At 44.2% G+C, this 11,899-nt stretch overlaps 1 protein-coding gene across 2 annotated transcripts; it reads left to right on the forward strand.

Moving 5' to 3' along the window:
* Positions 1-877: 877 nt before the first annotated feature.
* Positions 878-5,086, forward strand: LOC309337110 (zinc finger protein RFP-like). Of its 2 annotated transcripts, XM_081853794.1 has the most exons (4): positions 884-1,480; positions 1,916-2,011; positions 2,999-3,229; positions 4,565-5,086. In XM_081853794.1, exons 1-4 carry the CDS (start codon positions 1,070-1,072, stop codon positions 4,589-4,591), a joined length of 765 nt encoding a protein of 254 aa, XP_081709920.1. In that variant the 5' UTR covers positions 884-1,069; the 3' UTR covers positions 4,592-5,086. The 2 variants fall into 2 exon arrangements, with proteins under 2 accessions (XP_081709919.1, XP_081709920.1); XM_081853793.1 differs by lacking the exon at positions 4,565-5,086 and having other exon boundaries at positions 878-1,480; positions 2,999-3,960.
* Positions 5,087-11,899: the final 6,813 nt, after the last annotated feature.

An 11,899-nucleotide genomic window follows, 5' to 3' on the forward strand; every position in this document is an offset into this window, starting at 1 on the left:
GCTGTAGAAGAAGTAGCTTCTTTCTATTTTATTTTGAGGCTGGAGAGGAGGGTGAAAGGGGGAGGTGCAAACTGAAGAGGCTTCTTTTAAAAGCTGTTTTTTTACTGAGTTCCTTCCTTTTCACTTTGAGAAGCTTTATTCTTTTAAAAGGCTACCTATGACAAATGTATGAAATATATTAGCTTAAATATATTGGCTTAAATGTAATTATGCAAAGGATTTAAGAAATGCTAGATTCTTATTTCATAGAGTCATATTGTAATAGGAGACCAGAGGGGCAAATGAGCCTAGCCCCCCTGCTAGACAGGAGACGCCATAGAGCACTCTTGATATATAGTTGTCAGGCATTTGTTTAGAAACCTTCAATTGAAGGAAATCTTTCAATGTTGATGTGAACTCAAGATCCTTGACATCTGTTGAAGATAAAAATGTAAGATTAACCATTTGTTTTAGAAGGCAATAGGGCAAGGAGGGTAAGAGGTGAGCTGGTAATTAAGATTCCATGTAAGATATATTATTACTTATTTGTCATTTATATATAGCTCTTTGTCTCCCATATAAGGACAGAAGGAAGTGGGTGTATCTTTTGTGATTGGTTCTAGCAAACAGCCAATAGGAATTTCAACCAGGCTGATTGGACAGAGGCAGCCACAGGAGGAGCAAAGGGGGCTGGATTAAGGAAATATAAGTGCTGGCCAGGATGGCAGGAGGCCAGGCCAGAGCTTGGTAACCATATACCACTGAGCCTCTCATTTATTTGTCTGACAAATAAATTATTATTTTAATTTCTCTATTGCTGCGTTGAATATTTCATTCCAGCTAAGCGTTAACCACAAGCAGAGGTGCTACAGTACCACTGTACAACAACAAACACACAATTAAAAAGCAATCCAAAGCAATGAAAGGACAACCAAGGCTTCTCAACAAAATGTTAAGCAACTGCAGAGGTCTGTCTGTCTTTTTAAAAAGAAGGCCCCAACAGCCTTGAGTTCATGAATCATTTACAGCAAGGGGAACAGCCAGTGACTGAAAACTGAGAAAGTAAAACTTAACTGGGACTTTGGAAGGTATGGCTGTTTCTGGTGGTCCCGTCCAGAGTCTGTGCGATGAAGCTACTTGCTCCATCTGCCTGGAATATTTCAAGGATCCAGTGACCATCCCAGAGTGTGGGCACAACTTCTGCCGATCTTGCTTGGTCCAGTGCTGGGGGAAACTGGAGGGAGAGGCTTCCTGCCCTCAGTGCAGAATAACTGTCCAGCGGAGGAGCCTCATCTCCAACCAGCAACTGGCCAACGTGGTAGAAATAGCCAAGAAGCTCAGCCTTCCCCTTCAGGAAGGGAAGGTCTGTGAGAAGCACCAGGAGACCCTGAAGCTCTTCTGCAAAGTCCATGCGACCCTCATCTGTGTGGTTTGTGACAGATCCAAGGAACATGAAAACCACAAGATGGTTCCTCTGGAGGAGGCTGCCAAAGAGTACAAGGTAGGAAATCACTGTGGATCTTGATGAGGGGAAGAGCAGTGGATTCTTCCCGGGCCGTTTTCCGTAGCACTTAAGTCCAAACTGCATTAAATCAATTGCCCAAACATCAATTGTTTATTATGTAAAAGGCAGCAAAGGAGAAACCTGAGCAGTGTAGGGGTAGGTACCAAAGGGAGCTGCATACTCTCCAATATTTCTATGATGAAAATAGGGTCATCCTATTCCATCATAATAATAGTGATATTTATACCCCAACCAGCTTTCAATACATATAAAAACATAATAAAACATTTAACATAACCCCCCCCCAAATACAGGGCTGCTTTCAGATGCCTTCTAAAGTGGACTCCTCTCTCTAACTCTCTCTCTCCCTCTCTCCCTCCCTCCCACTTTTTCTTGGTCTTAATCAAACCTGGGATTTTGTTCCTTCTTTAGAGACTGATCTGCAGCCGCCTGGAGACACTGAGGAGAGAGAGAGAGAAAATGCTAGCCTATCGAGCAGACCTGGAAAAGCAAAGTCAAGACCTCCTTGTAGGTGTCCCTGTTGTTACTAGGATGGGAACAAGCATTTGAATACACTAGTACCTCGAGTTAAGTACTTAATTCATTCTGGAGGTCCGTTCTTAACCTGAAACTGTTCTTAACCTGAAGCACCACTTTAGCTAATGGGGCCTCCCACTGCCGCTGTGCCGCTAGAGCATGATTTCTGTTCTCATCCTGAAGCAAAGTTCTTAACACAAGGTGCTATTTCTGGGTTAGTAGAGTCTGTAACCTGAAGCATATGTAACCCGAGGTACCACTGTAATCAAGTCAGGACTGAAGAAGCACGGGCAAATCTGTCCCATACCAGCTTCTCCCCGTTTTTCCATATCAGCATGCAATTTTGAATTCTAAAAAGTCCTTTCTGTGTTATTTGCATTCATAAACAGTTTTAATGCCTACTTTACCCTCGAATGTGCATTTTTGTGCACATTACCTGACCAGAGTAACATTCAGAGAAGTGTTAATTTGAAATGAATGCTGTTTTTCCATCTGCATATTTTTTGGGAGAGTGACTATCAGCTAAGTTCACCTTTGAATGCAAACTGGATTGAATTTCTTCCCCCTGAGGCAGGCCAGCTCTATTGAATATAAAGTAGTTGGGAATATCCTGAAGGACCATACAAATTGTTAATGAAAGGTATTTTGAAATGTGCACTCTGTTGTTAATCTTTAGCAAAGTCAGGCCATCCTGAAGCCTTAAAGTAAACAGGGGTGCTCTGGGGATGAGCAGGCTAGTGTTTCTGTTGCCTTCCTATTTATGGAAGTGTTCAGTCTAAAGTGAGCAGCATTTAATGTCCGTGGAGGCTCCCTGAATATTTTAGAACTGTGATTATGCCAGGTTCAAATATGTGCAAGGAACCTCCATTGCTAGGGAAAAAAGCTCATTGCTTTAGGCAAACTGGAAGGCAGCAAGCAGGAATAGCCGTGTTCCTGAGTCAGGGCTCCATGTTTCTTACTTCTACCTGCTTCTTGCAGAAATTAACAAAAACTGAGAAGCAGGGGACAGAGGAGAAGTTTGGACAACTGCGCCAGTTTCTGGAAGAGAAAGAAAAACATCTGCTGCACGAGATAGAAGAGGTGGAGCTGGAGGTTGCAAGAAGAAGGGATGAGCAGCTGGCCAGACTCTCCAGGGAACTCTCCTCTCTTGAGAGGATCATTCAGGAGATGGAAGAGAAACGACAGAAGCCAGCAAGTGAACTCCTGCAGGTAAGATGGCAGGAGGAACAGCCCAAGGCTCCACTCCAGGAGAAGGGCTTCTTCCAAATCTTTTTGTGCCTCTATACAAGCAGTAAAAGAACTCAGCTTTTTCACAGGAGCTGCCAAGAAAACTGGTGTGGTTTATTATTTCCCTTAACGCAGACTGGAGATGCTTACTCAGTGTTAATAGAATGTGGTGTTCTGTGCTTAGCCAAAGATTTTCTCCTAATGCCTTCTATTTTTGCAGTGCTGCCTTCATGTCCTGTTGTGGGCTGATCTGGCTGCCTTAGAGCTAAGCAAAATTAAAATTAAGCAAAGGAGAAGTGAGCCTTAACATTGAGCACAATCACATTTTTTTAATCCAAATTGACACTCCCACCTTTCTGCATTCAGATTTTCAATTTCTGCCCTCCAGACAGACATTGAGGCCAACTTCAATCATGATAAATGTTATGAAAGTGTCATAAAAAAATGCAATAGCTATTACAACTCGGCACAAATGTAAATGGTCTGTGGCGGTTGGGGTGTTTATGTAACCCTCTGAGAAACCTGCCATTGGTTTGAGAAATATCACCCATCATTATATGGTCTCTACCAACCACCTCACAATTCCTCGACCTTTTCCTGAACATTTTTCTGTGAAAGAAACAATGAGGGGTTGTAATGACCCAATCCACCGACATTTGCTGGGGTAAGAAACTCAGCTGAACACAAAAATTTATTGCATCTTATACTGCAGGTGGGTTTTTTTGTTTCCAGAAGGAAAATGGTACGTGCTGGCTGGCTGAAATTTGGCGATGTTCTAAAAATGGATTTGGGGGAAAATGTTCTATAAGGACTAAACTGTAGGTCTCCTGATGTCTAAATTGCACAATGAGAAGTGTGTTGGGAGGGATTTTTTTGCACACAAAATTAAATGCAGGTTGATAAGTTAAAACTGCCTCAGACCTGCTTTGTTTATGATCAATATGCAAACTGAATCATAGCCATCCACCAGCATTTGCAATTCTCTAGATTTTCTAGTGAAATTCTCAAGCCAAGTAATCGGAACTTGCATACAAAATTGGCTACAAAGGTGTATTTGGGGAGAAATTCGCACTAAAATGCTGATATGGAATTGTGGAGAACTGAACTTCAGATTGTAAAATTAAAAACTGACTGAAATATCAACCAATATTGGCTGATCAACCAATATTGGCTGATTTAGCCATTCTTGCTCAAATCTTTGATGTGTGCCAGGCAGACTGAGATTAGAGGACCAGGCTGCATCCATTCCAGGGTCTGAAGTGTCTTCAAAGTGTGGCCTTTTATAGGCAGTGATTGCTGTTATCTTTTCCCCTCTAGGATGTGAGAAGCACCTTGGAGAAGTAAGTGGATCCTGCTCATTTCCATAAGCATCTCTCTGAGGTCAGGAAGGGTCCAGGACCCCAACACATAAAACCTGGTACAGAAGGGGCTCCTGGGGGAGAGACTGTAGGACTCCACACCCTACAGCAGGGTCAGCAAACTTTTTCAGCAGGGGGCCAGTCCACAGTCTCTCAGACCTTGTGGGGGGCCAGACTATATTTTGGAAGGGGGAAAAAGAATGAATTCCTATGCCCCACAAATAACCCAGAGATGCATTTTAAATAAAAGGACATATTCTACTCCTGTAAAAACATGCTGATTCCCGGACTGTCTGTGGGCCGGATTTAGAAGGCGATTGGGCTGGATCCGGCCCCCGGGCCTTAGTTTGCCTATCCATGCCCTACAGCATCTCACACGTAAAAATAGGGCCCTCTCCTTTGCTATTGTAGCAATCTAATTCTTCCTCCAAGGATCAAGGTCAGAGCACGGCCTCCTCCTTCCCCATCACATAGGGCTGGAGGCTCTTCTCTGCCTCTTGCATGTTGTATTCACTGACTCTGCAATACATAGTGTCAAACATATAAAAGAAAGTGGCTCAAAGATGCTTGTGAATAGCTCAGTACCTACGAACGTGTTTCAATGTCCAGCTAGTTTTTCCTCAAACTATGGTGAGCAACAGAAAAGCACCCACCTCTGTTAACTCTCTCTTAGGTATTTTTGGAGGGGAGGTTAGTGAATCTGGAATAAGTTGATTGTTTTTGTTCCTCAGAGGTGGGATTGTTGTGATTTTCCCTAAGGAGTTTCCGAGGTAAGAAGCAGCTTCGTTTGGGTAGAAAGCCTGATCCCTTGAGAGTTTTTACACTTGCTATGCTTCAAGCTCTTTCACTGAATACTGTTGAGGGGTGAGATAGCACCCTTTGAGACACACCAGGGTCTTACGTGAGTGAGGGTCCTGGAAGATGCCCCTCAATTTCTTCTACATTGGCCCGCGCATAGAGCCCCTTGGAATTCCTCCTCCCAACGTCTCCTGGGTAAGATTGTAGATATCATGTTGAGCAGGTCATGAGTTACATGTTGGGAGATAACCGCTGACTGTGAAGGCTATTTCTTTTATTGACCCTGCCTGGGAAATTAGGAAGACTCTATGCTAGGACTGGCCTTTCCAGACAAAGTGACTTCCTTTGGAGTGCCTACGTTGTTGCTTAGGTGGAATCTACACACACATAAAAACATTCTCAAAATGCTTTTTTAAAATTAAAAAAAATTGAAAAAATACATTGAATTTTACATAAGGCTCACCATCACCATTGCCAAAGTGTCACATTGTATATTGCACTAAAACACATTTAAAACATTTTATTTGCAACTGCATAGTCACTCTGTAACTCTACAGCAGTGATGCCCTCCAGCTGTTTTTGGACTACAACTCCCATCATCCCTAACTAACAGGACCAGTGGTCAGGGATGATGGGAATTGTAGTCCCAAAACAGCTGGAGGGCCAAATTTGGCCATCACTGCTCTACAGCAACCACTCTATTGACCACCCCACCCTTTCTCATGGAGCCCCTGTGGAGGTGACTTCTCATAAGGGAAGGGCGTGTGCTGGATTATTGACTATATCCCTGCTGCAATATGTAACTTCAAGGTGTCATTCAGGTTCAGAATAGAGGTTATAAGGAACAACAGCGGCAAACATCTTTTTTCTTCTTCACACCTTCTCTGGAGACATCTAGAGCAGGCATGTCCAACTCCAAGGAGGCTACTATCCAGTATCAAAAACTGGCAGTGATCTACTACACTCTCCCAATGTCATTTTTCAACTTAAACATATTATATTTGGCTGGGGAAACCCAGCCAGCTGGGCATGGTATAAATAATAAATTATTATGATGATGATAAAAAGAATAACAAATAATTACCCCCCCACATCAGCCCCCCTCCCAGGGCCGTTGGCGCACACCTGGAAATGTCCAATTTCCCCTTTACCGGACAGCGAGCTCCGCAGCGGCTTACTTTCGAGTAAATGTAGCCAGGCTGGAGCTGGAAAGGAGAAGAAAGTTCAGCATCCACCCAGAACTAGGAGCGAGAGGGGAGGGGTGTCACCCTCTCTCTCTCTGCCTGCCATCCTTTCCGCGGTTCCCTCCGCAGAGCTGGACCTGTGCTCCTCATTGTTGCCCCTGCGCCTCCCTGCCCTGGGGCTGTGGCTTGCAGGGGACAGATGGGTGTCGGGCAAGGCCAACGGCTGCCAACACCAGCCAGAGCACTTGCTGCGGTGGCAGTGATCAAGCCTGGCTAAGCGGATCCTCGGCTGCCACCTGCGGAGTCACTCCTGCTGCAGCTGAGCACATGCTGAAGGCGCTTGGCGGCCATGGCAGAGGGCGGAAGGTGGAGGCAACGAGGCCGCGATTGACCAGTTGATCGCGATCGACGTATTGGACATGTCTGATCTAGAGTAAGGTTACCAGATTTTTTTCAATGAATCTGGGGACACTTTTCAACTTCAATGGGGACCGTCCCTGGGAAACGGGGACGTCTGGTAACCTTAATCTAGAGAAAGGCAATATCTGCTGTGTTGTCATCACACTCAGATGGTTCGTGCCCTTGGCTTGTGAAAGCCAGTGAAGTGAAGTTGGTAGAGAAACTCTTGAGCATTACATTACATAATTCAGTTGCTTTGAATAGGCATGAGATAAGAATCCAAGGTTGTAATTCAGCAAACTTAAAACTTATCACCAAACTTAAAACCATGGAGAAACCTGGTCTGAACAAAGACCTTGGATTCTTATCTCATTATACATGACAAAGCCATTTTTCACCTTTTCACCCCTTGCTTTTTCCTGTAAGACCTATTGCAGTCGTTAAGAGTCGTCAACAGGCTCATCACAGCTATCTGCCAATCACCCATTCCCACCACCCTTCTGAGTAATACCCCTCCCCACCTTCTCACTATATAGAAGGGTCTGGAAACTTCTGTTTCAGTGTATCTGAAGAAGTGTGCATGCACACGAAAGCTCATACCAAGAACTGACTTAGTTGGTCTTTAAGGTGCTACTGGAAGGAATTTTTTTTCTTAATGTATTGCATAGTCTTGTATTTTGTTTTTGCTGCAGACAAAATAATACCTTCATTCTTGGTGGTCCAGCCATCATCTTATTTTCCTCAGAATGCCCTATATAATTTGTCACTCTGGTGCATGGGGGGTTAGAGGAAAGAAATGGTGGCTGCCACAAAGAGAAAGAGCCTGAACCAGAGTGCAGAGCAAAGTCAAGTTTTTCCCCTCAATGTACATCTGGGCTGGCTCTTTTGGAGGTTCTCAAACTCTGAAGGGCAGTGTGAAAGGGCATTTTTTTTTTTTAATTAAATTTTTATTGGGTTTTCAAATTTTTTAACAACAAACAACACATATGACTTCCCCCCACCCCCCCACATACATCCCACTTCCCCCATTTAATTCAGCAAGTTCTTATTCCTCTCTCTAAACTTAATCTCATTATTCTCCAACTTAGTTCATCTTATTAAACCCCATATTATTACCCTATCTTCTTATATGCAATAAATCCTTTTTTCTAAGATCCAAAATTTATATACCAATCTCCCCTTTTTTTGTATTAAAGTATAAATCAAATTTACAATAACCAAAAATCATAAAGTTTTTCAAAAATCTGTTTTCCCCCCTCCCTCCCTGCCCGGGTATCTGTCCCTTCCCAGGTAGTTATCCTCCCATAAAATTCCTAGCCAGGATTCCTCACATCTCCAGCCCTCAAGTCTATTTCAGTCTCTCTCCGGTTTTTCTGTTGATATTCCTTTTTGCTGGTTTCCAGGTCTCGAAGGGTGTCTGTTACAGTTACTTCCTCTTCTCCCAGTTCAAACCTAATTGAGAAAACTTGTTGCCAGGGTTCTACCAAAAGTCCTCCAGGTTGCAGATAATAAAGGCCAGAAAAGAGGAGGAAGTCCCAGTTATATTTCTTTACTCCTTTAATTTCCATAATTCCACAGTTTCCAAGGGCTTCCTCCTTCACTTTTCTCCTCAGTCTCATGTCTTCATACTTTGTGATCCAAAAGGTTTCTTTGTTCTCTGGCAACATAGGTTTCCACACTTTCTCTTCTCCGACTTCCTCCTTCACCCCCTCCAAAGATGTCATATTTGGTTGAGCTACAGATTCTCTCAAGAACAAGTCTCTAGTTCCCTCAGCAAGGTTGTTTGTTTTGAAAATCAAGGTCATGTATTGTTCTTGTAGGATTCCCACGAGAAAAGAGGCTCTCTCTATTTGTGCTAGTAATTTTCCTTCTGCAGCCATTGTAGTGTCACTGGTTTCCCCTAGGGGGATTGCCATTGTTCAAAGTTCTACGCCAGCAATCCTTTACCCTATTGTTTATTTACTTTGTTTCAAATCACGTCTGTTTATATGTAACACCTTTAAACCAAAGAGATATATAGTAATACAGTTTTGTCCTTTGTTCAGCTGTTTGACAGCTCAGTTGACAGCTGTCAAACTCCGATTCCTTAAGGCTAGATTGGTGCAGGACGCTCCCAGGTCCAAGGGGGGGGGGTCACAAAAGTTTCCAAAGTTCGTCTCTTCCCTCCAGCACAACTTGACAAAATAAAACTTGTTCTTAAAAGTTATTAAAGTCTCTTACCAGTTTCCGTAAACATAAAATCTTTTTTCCGATCTTAGATTTTCGCTCCTTGCTTCCAATTGCCTGTATGAAGGGGGGGTGCGGACTTCCCTTTAGCACATCCCCCCGTTTGCCCGATTTAAAAATAACGATTTTTTTTTAAAGTCCAAATTTTCTTCTACTCACGGGGTGTTTGTATCCAATCGAATTTTCAGGTAGAAAGTTGACGCTCTCCGGTGAATGGCTTGCGGCTTCACTCCACTGAGGTAGCGGTTTACTCTCAGCACCACGCCACCCCCCGTACCTTCTCCGCAGCCTTTAAAAAGGCTCTTCGACTGTCAGGGGGGGCGCTTAAGGTGCCCACCGAGTCACCAGGTCCACAGGTATCCGCACCTGTGGTTTCTAAGGGTCCCCGCGTCGCCGGCGCGGCAAGACCCGTCCTCAGAGGAGCCGATTCCCTCCGGAGCTCGGAGGGAATCCGCCATTACACCGATCGCATCAACCCGGAAGTCCCTCGTGAAAGGGCATTTTGAACCACCCTGTTCCCCTCTTTGCCTCCTCCTCAGGCTTGTCTCCCAGCAGTGAAGCAAAGCCCTGATCTGTGTCCTCAGGCGTCCACCCACAGCTGCCACAAACACAATCTCCTGAGAGTTCACAAATTAATTATGAAATCAAGTGCACATGAGCCCCAAAGGACACAATTATGTTTCTTAATAGCATGGAAGATTTTTAAAAGGTTTGAGGGGAGGGATTCCTTTTGCACGAGAGCTCCGCCATTCCTTCCTCTACAAGCTGAGTTTCTCATAAGATTTCATGATTCTGGCTTAAACAAAATCCCTCATCACTTTACTTGGGGGAGTTATCAAGGCTGCCTCAATCTCCCCTGTGCATCCTTCTACAGGATTGCTGTTACGCTGCCTCCCCTCCAGTCCTCCACTAAAGACCACAAATTCAGTGACAACATTCATAGACCAAAAAATTTAAAAATTGTCCAGTAGCACTTTAGAAACCAACTAAGTTTCTAGAGAACTGGGCCAAAACAAACAAGATTAATTTTAACAGGGAGAAATGTAAAGTATTGCACTTGGGCAAAAAAAATGAGAGGCACAAATACAAGATGGGGGACACCTGGCTTGAGAGCAGTACATGTGAAAAGGATCTAGGAGTCTTGGTTGACCACAAACTTGACATGAGCCAACAGTGTGACGCGGCAGCTAAAAAAGCCAATGCAATTCTGGGCTGCATCAATAGGAGTATAGCATCTAGATCAAGGGAAGTAATAGTGCCACTGTATTCTGCTCTGGTCAGACCTCACCTGGAGTACTGTGTCCAGTTCTGGGCACCACAGTTCAAGAAGGACACGGACAAACTGGAATGTGTCCAGAGGAGGGCAACCCAAATGGTCAAAGGCCTGGAAACGATGCCTTATGAGGAACGGCTAAGGGAGCTGGGCATGTTTAGCCTGGAGAAGAGGAGGTTAAGGGGTGATATGATAGCCATGTTCAAATATATAAAAGGGTGTCACATAGAGGAGGGAGAAAGGTTGTTTTCTGCTGCTCCAGAGAAGCGGACACGAAGCAATGGTTCCAAACTACAAGAAAAAAGATTCCACCTAAACATTAGGACGAACTTCTTGACAGTAAGAGCTGTTCGACAGTGGAATTTGCTGCCAAGGAGTGTGGTGGAGTCTCCTTCTTTGGAGGTCTTTAAGCAGAGGCTTGACAACCATATGTCAGGAGTACTCTGATGGTGTTTCCTGCTTGGCAGGGGGTTGGACTCGATGGCCCTTGTGGTCTCTTCCAACTCTATGATTCTATGATTCTATGATTCTAAGTTTGTTCTGGGTATAAGTTTTGTGTGCATGCACACTTCTTCAGATACACACACACATGAAAGCTTATACCCAGAACAAACTTAGTTGGTCTCTAAGGTGCTACTGGACAATTTTTTATTTATTTTATTTATTTCAACTGCGTCAGACCAACACGGCTACCTACCTGAATATACATTCATAGACCATCGGTTTTTTGCTGAATATTTTTATTCTGCTGCTTTTAAGTCTAGTTTATCACTGCTGAGTTTTAAAGTTCTAGTTATTTTCATTGGTTCTTTCTATTATTTCCTTGTTTTAAAATATTTGTTCTACTACCTAATATTGGACTACTGCAATGCGCTCTACGTGGGGCTACCTTTGAAGGTGACCCGGAAACTACAACTAATCCAGAATGCGGCAGCTAGACTGGTGACTGGGAGCGGCCGCCGAGACCATATAACACCGGTCTTGAAAGACCTACATTGGCTCCCAGTACGTTTCCGAGCACAATTCAAAGTGTTGGTGCTGACCTTTAAAGCCCTAAATGGCCTCGGTCCAGTATATCTGAAGGAGCGTCTCCTCCCCCATCGTTCTGCCCGGACACTGAGGTCCAGCTCCGAGGGCCTTCTGGCGGTTCCCTCACTGCGAGAGGCCAAGTTGCAGGGAACCAGGCAGAGGGCCTTCTCGGTGGTGGCGCCCGCCCTGTGGAATGCCCTCCCATCGGATGTCAAGGCGATGGACAACTACCTGACATTCAGAAGACATCTGAAGGCAGCCCTGTTCAGGGAAGTTTTTAATATGTGACATTTTAGTGTATTTTTTATCTCTGTTGGAGGCCGCCCAGAGTGGCTGGGGAGGCCCAGCCAGATGGGCGGGGTACAAGTGATAAATTATTATTATT

This window comes from Podarcis erhardii (genome assembly GCF_964252035.2).
Source record: "Podarcis erhardii genome assembly, chromosome: 2".
Classification (NCBI taxonomy): Eukaryota; Metazoa; Chordata; class Lepidosauria; order Squamata; family Lacertidae; genus Podarcis; species Podarcis erhardii.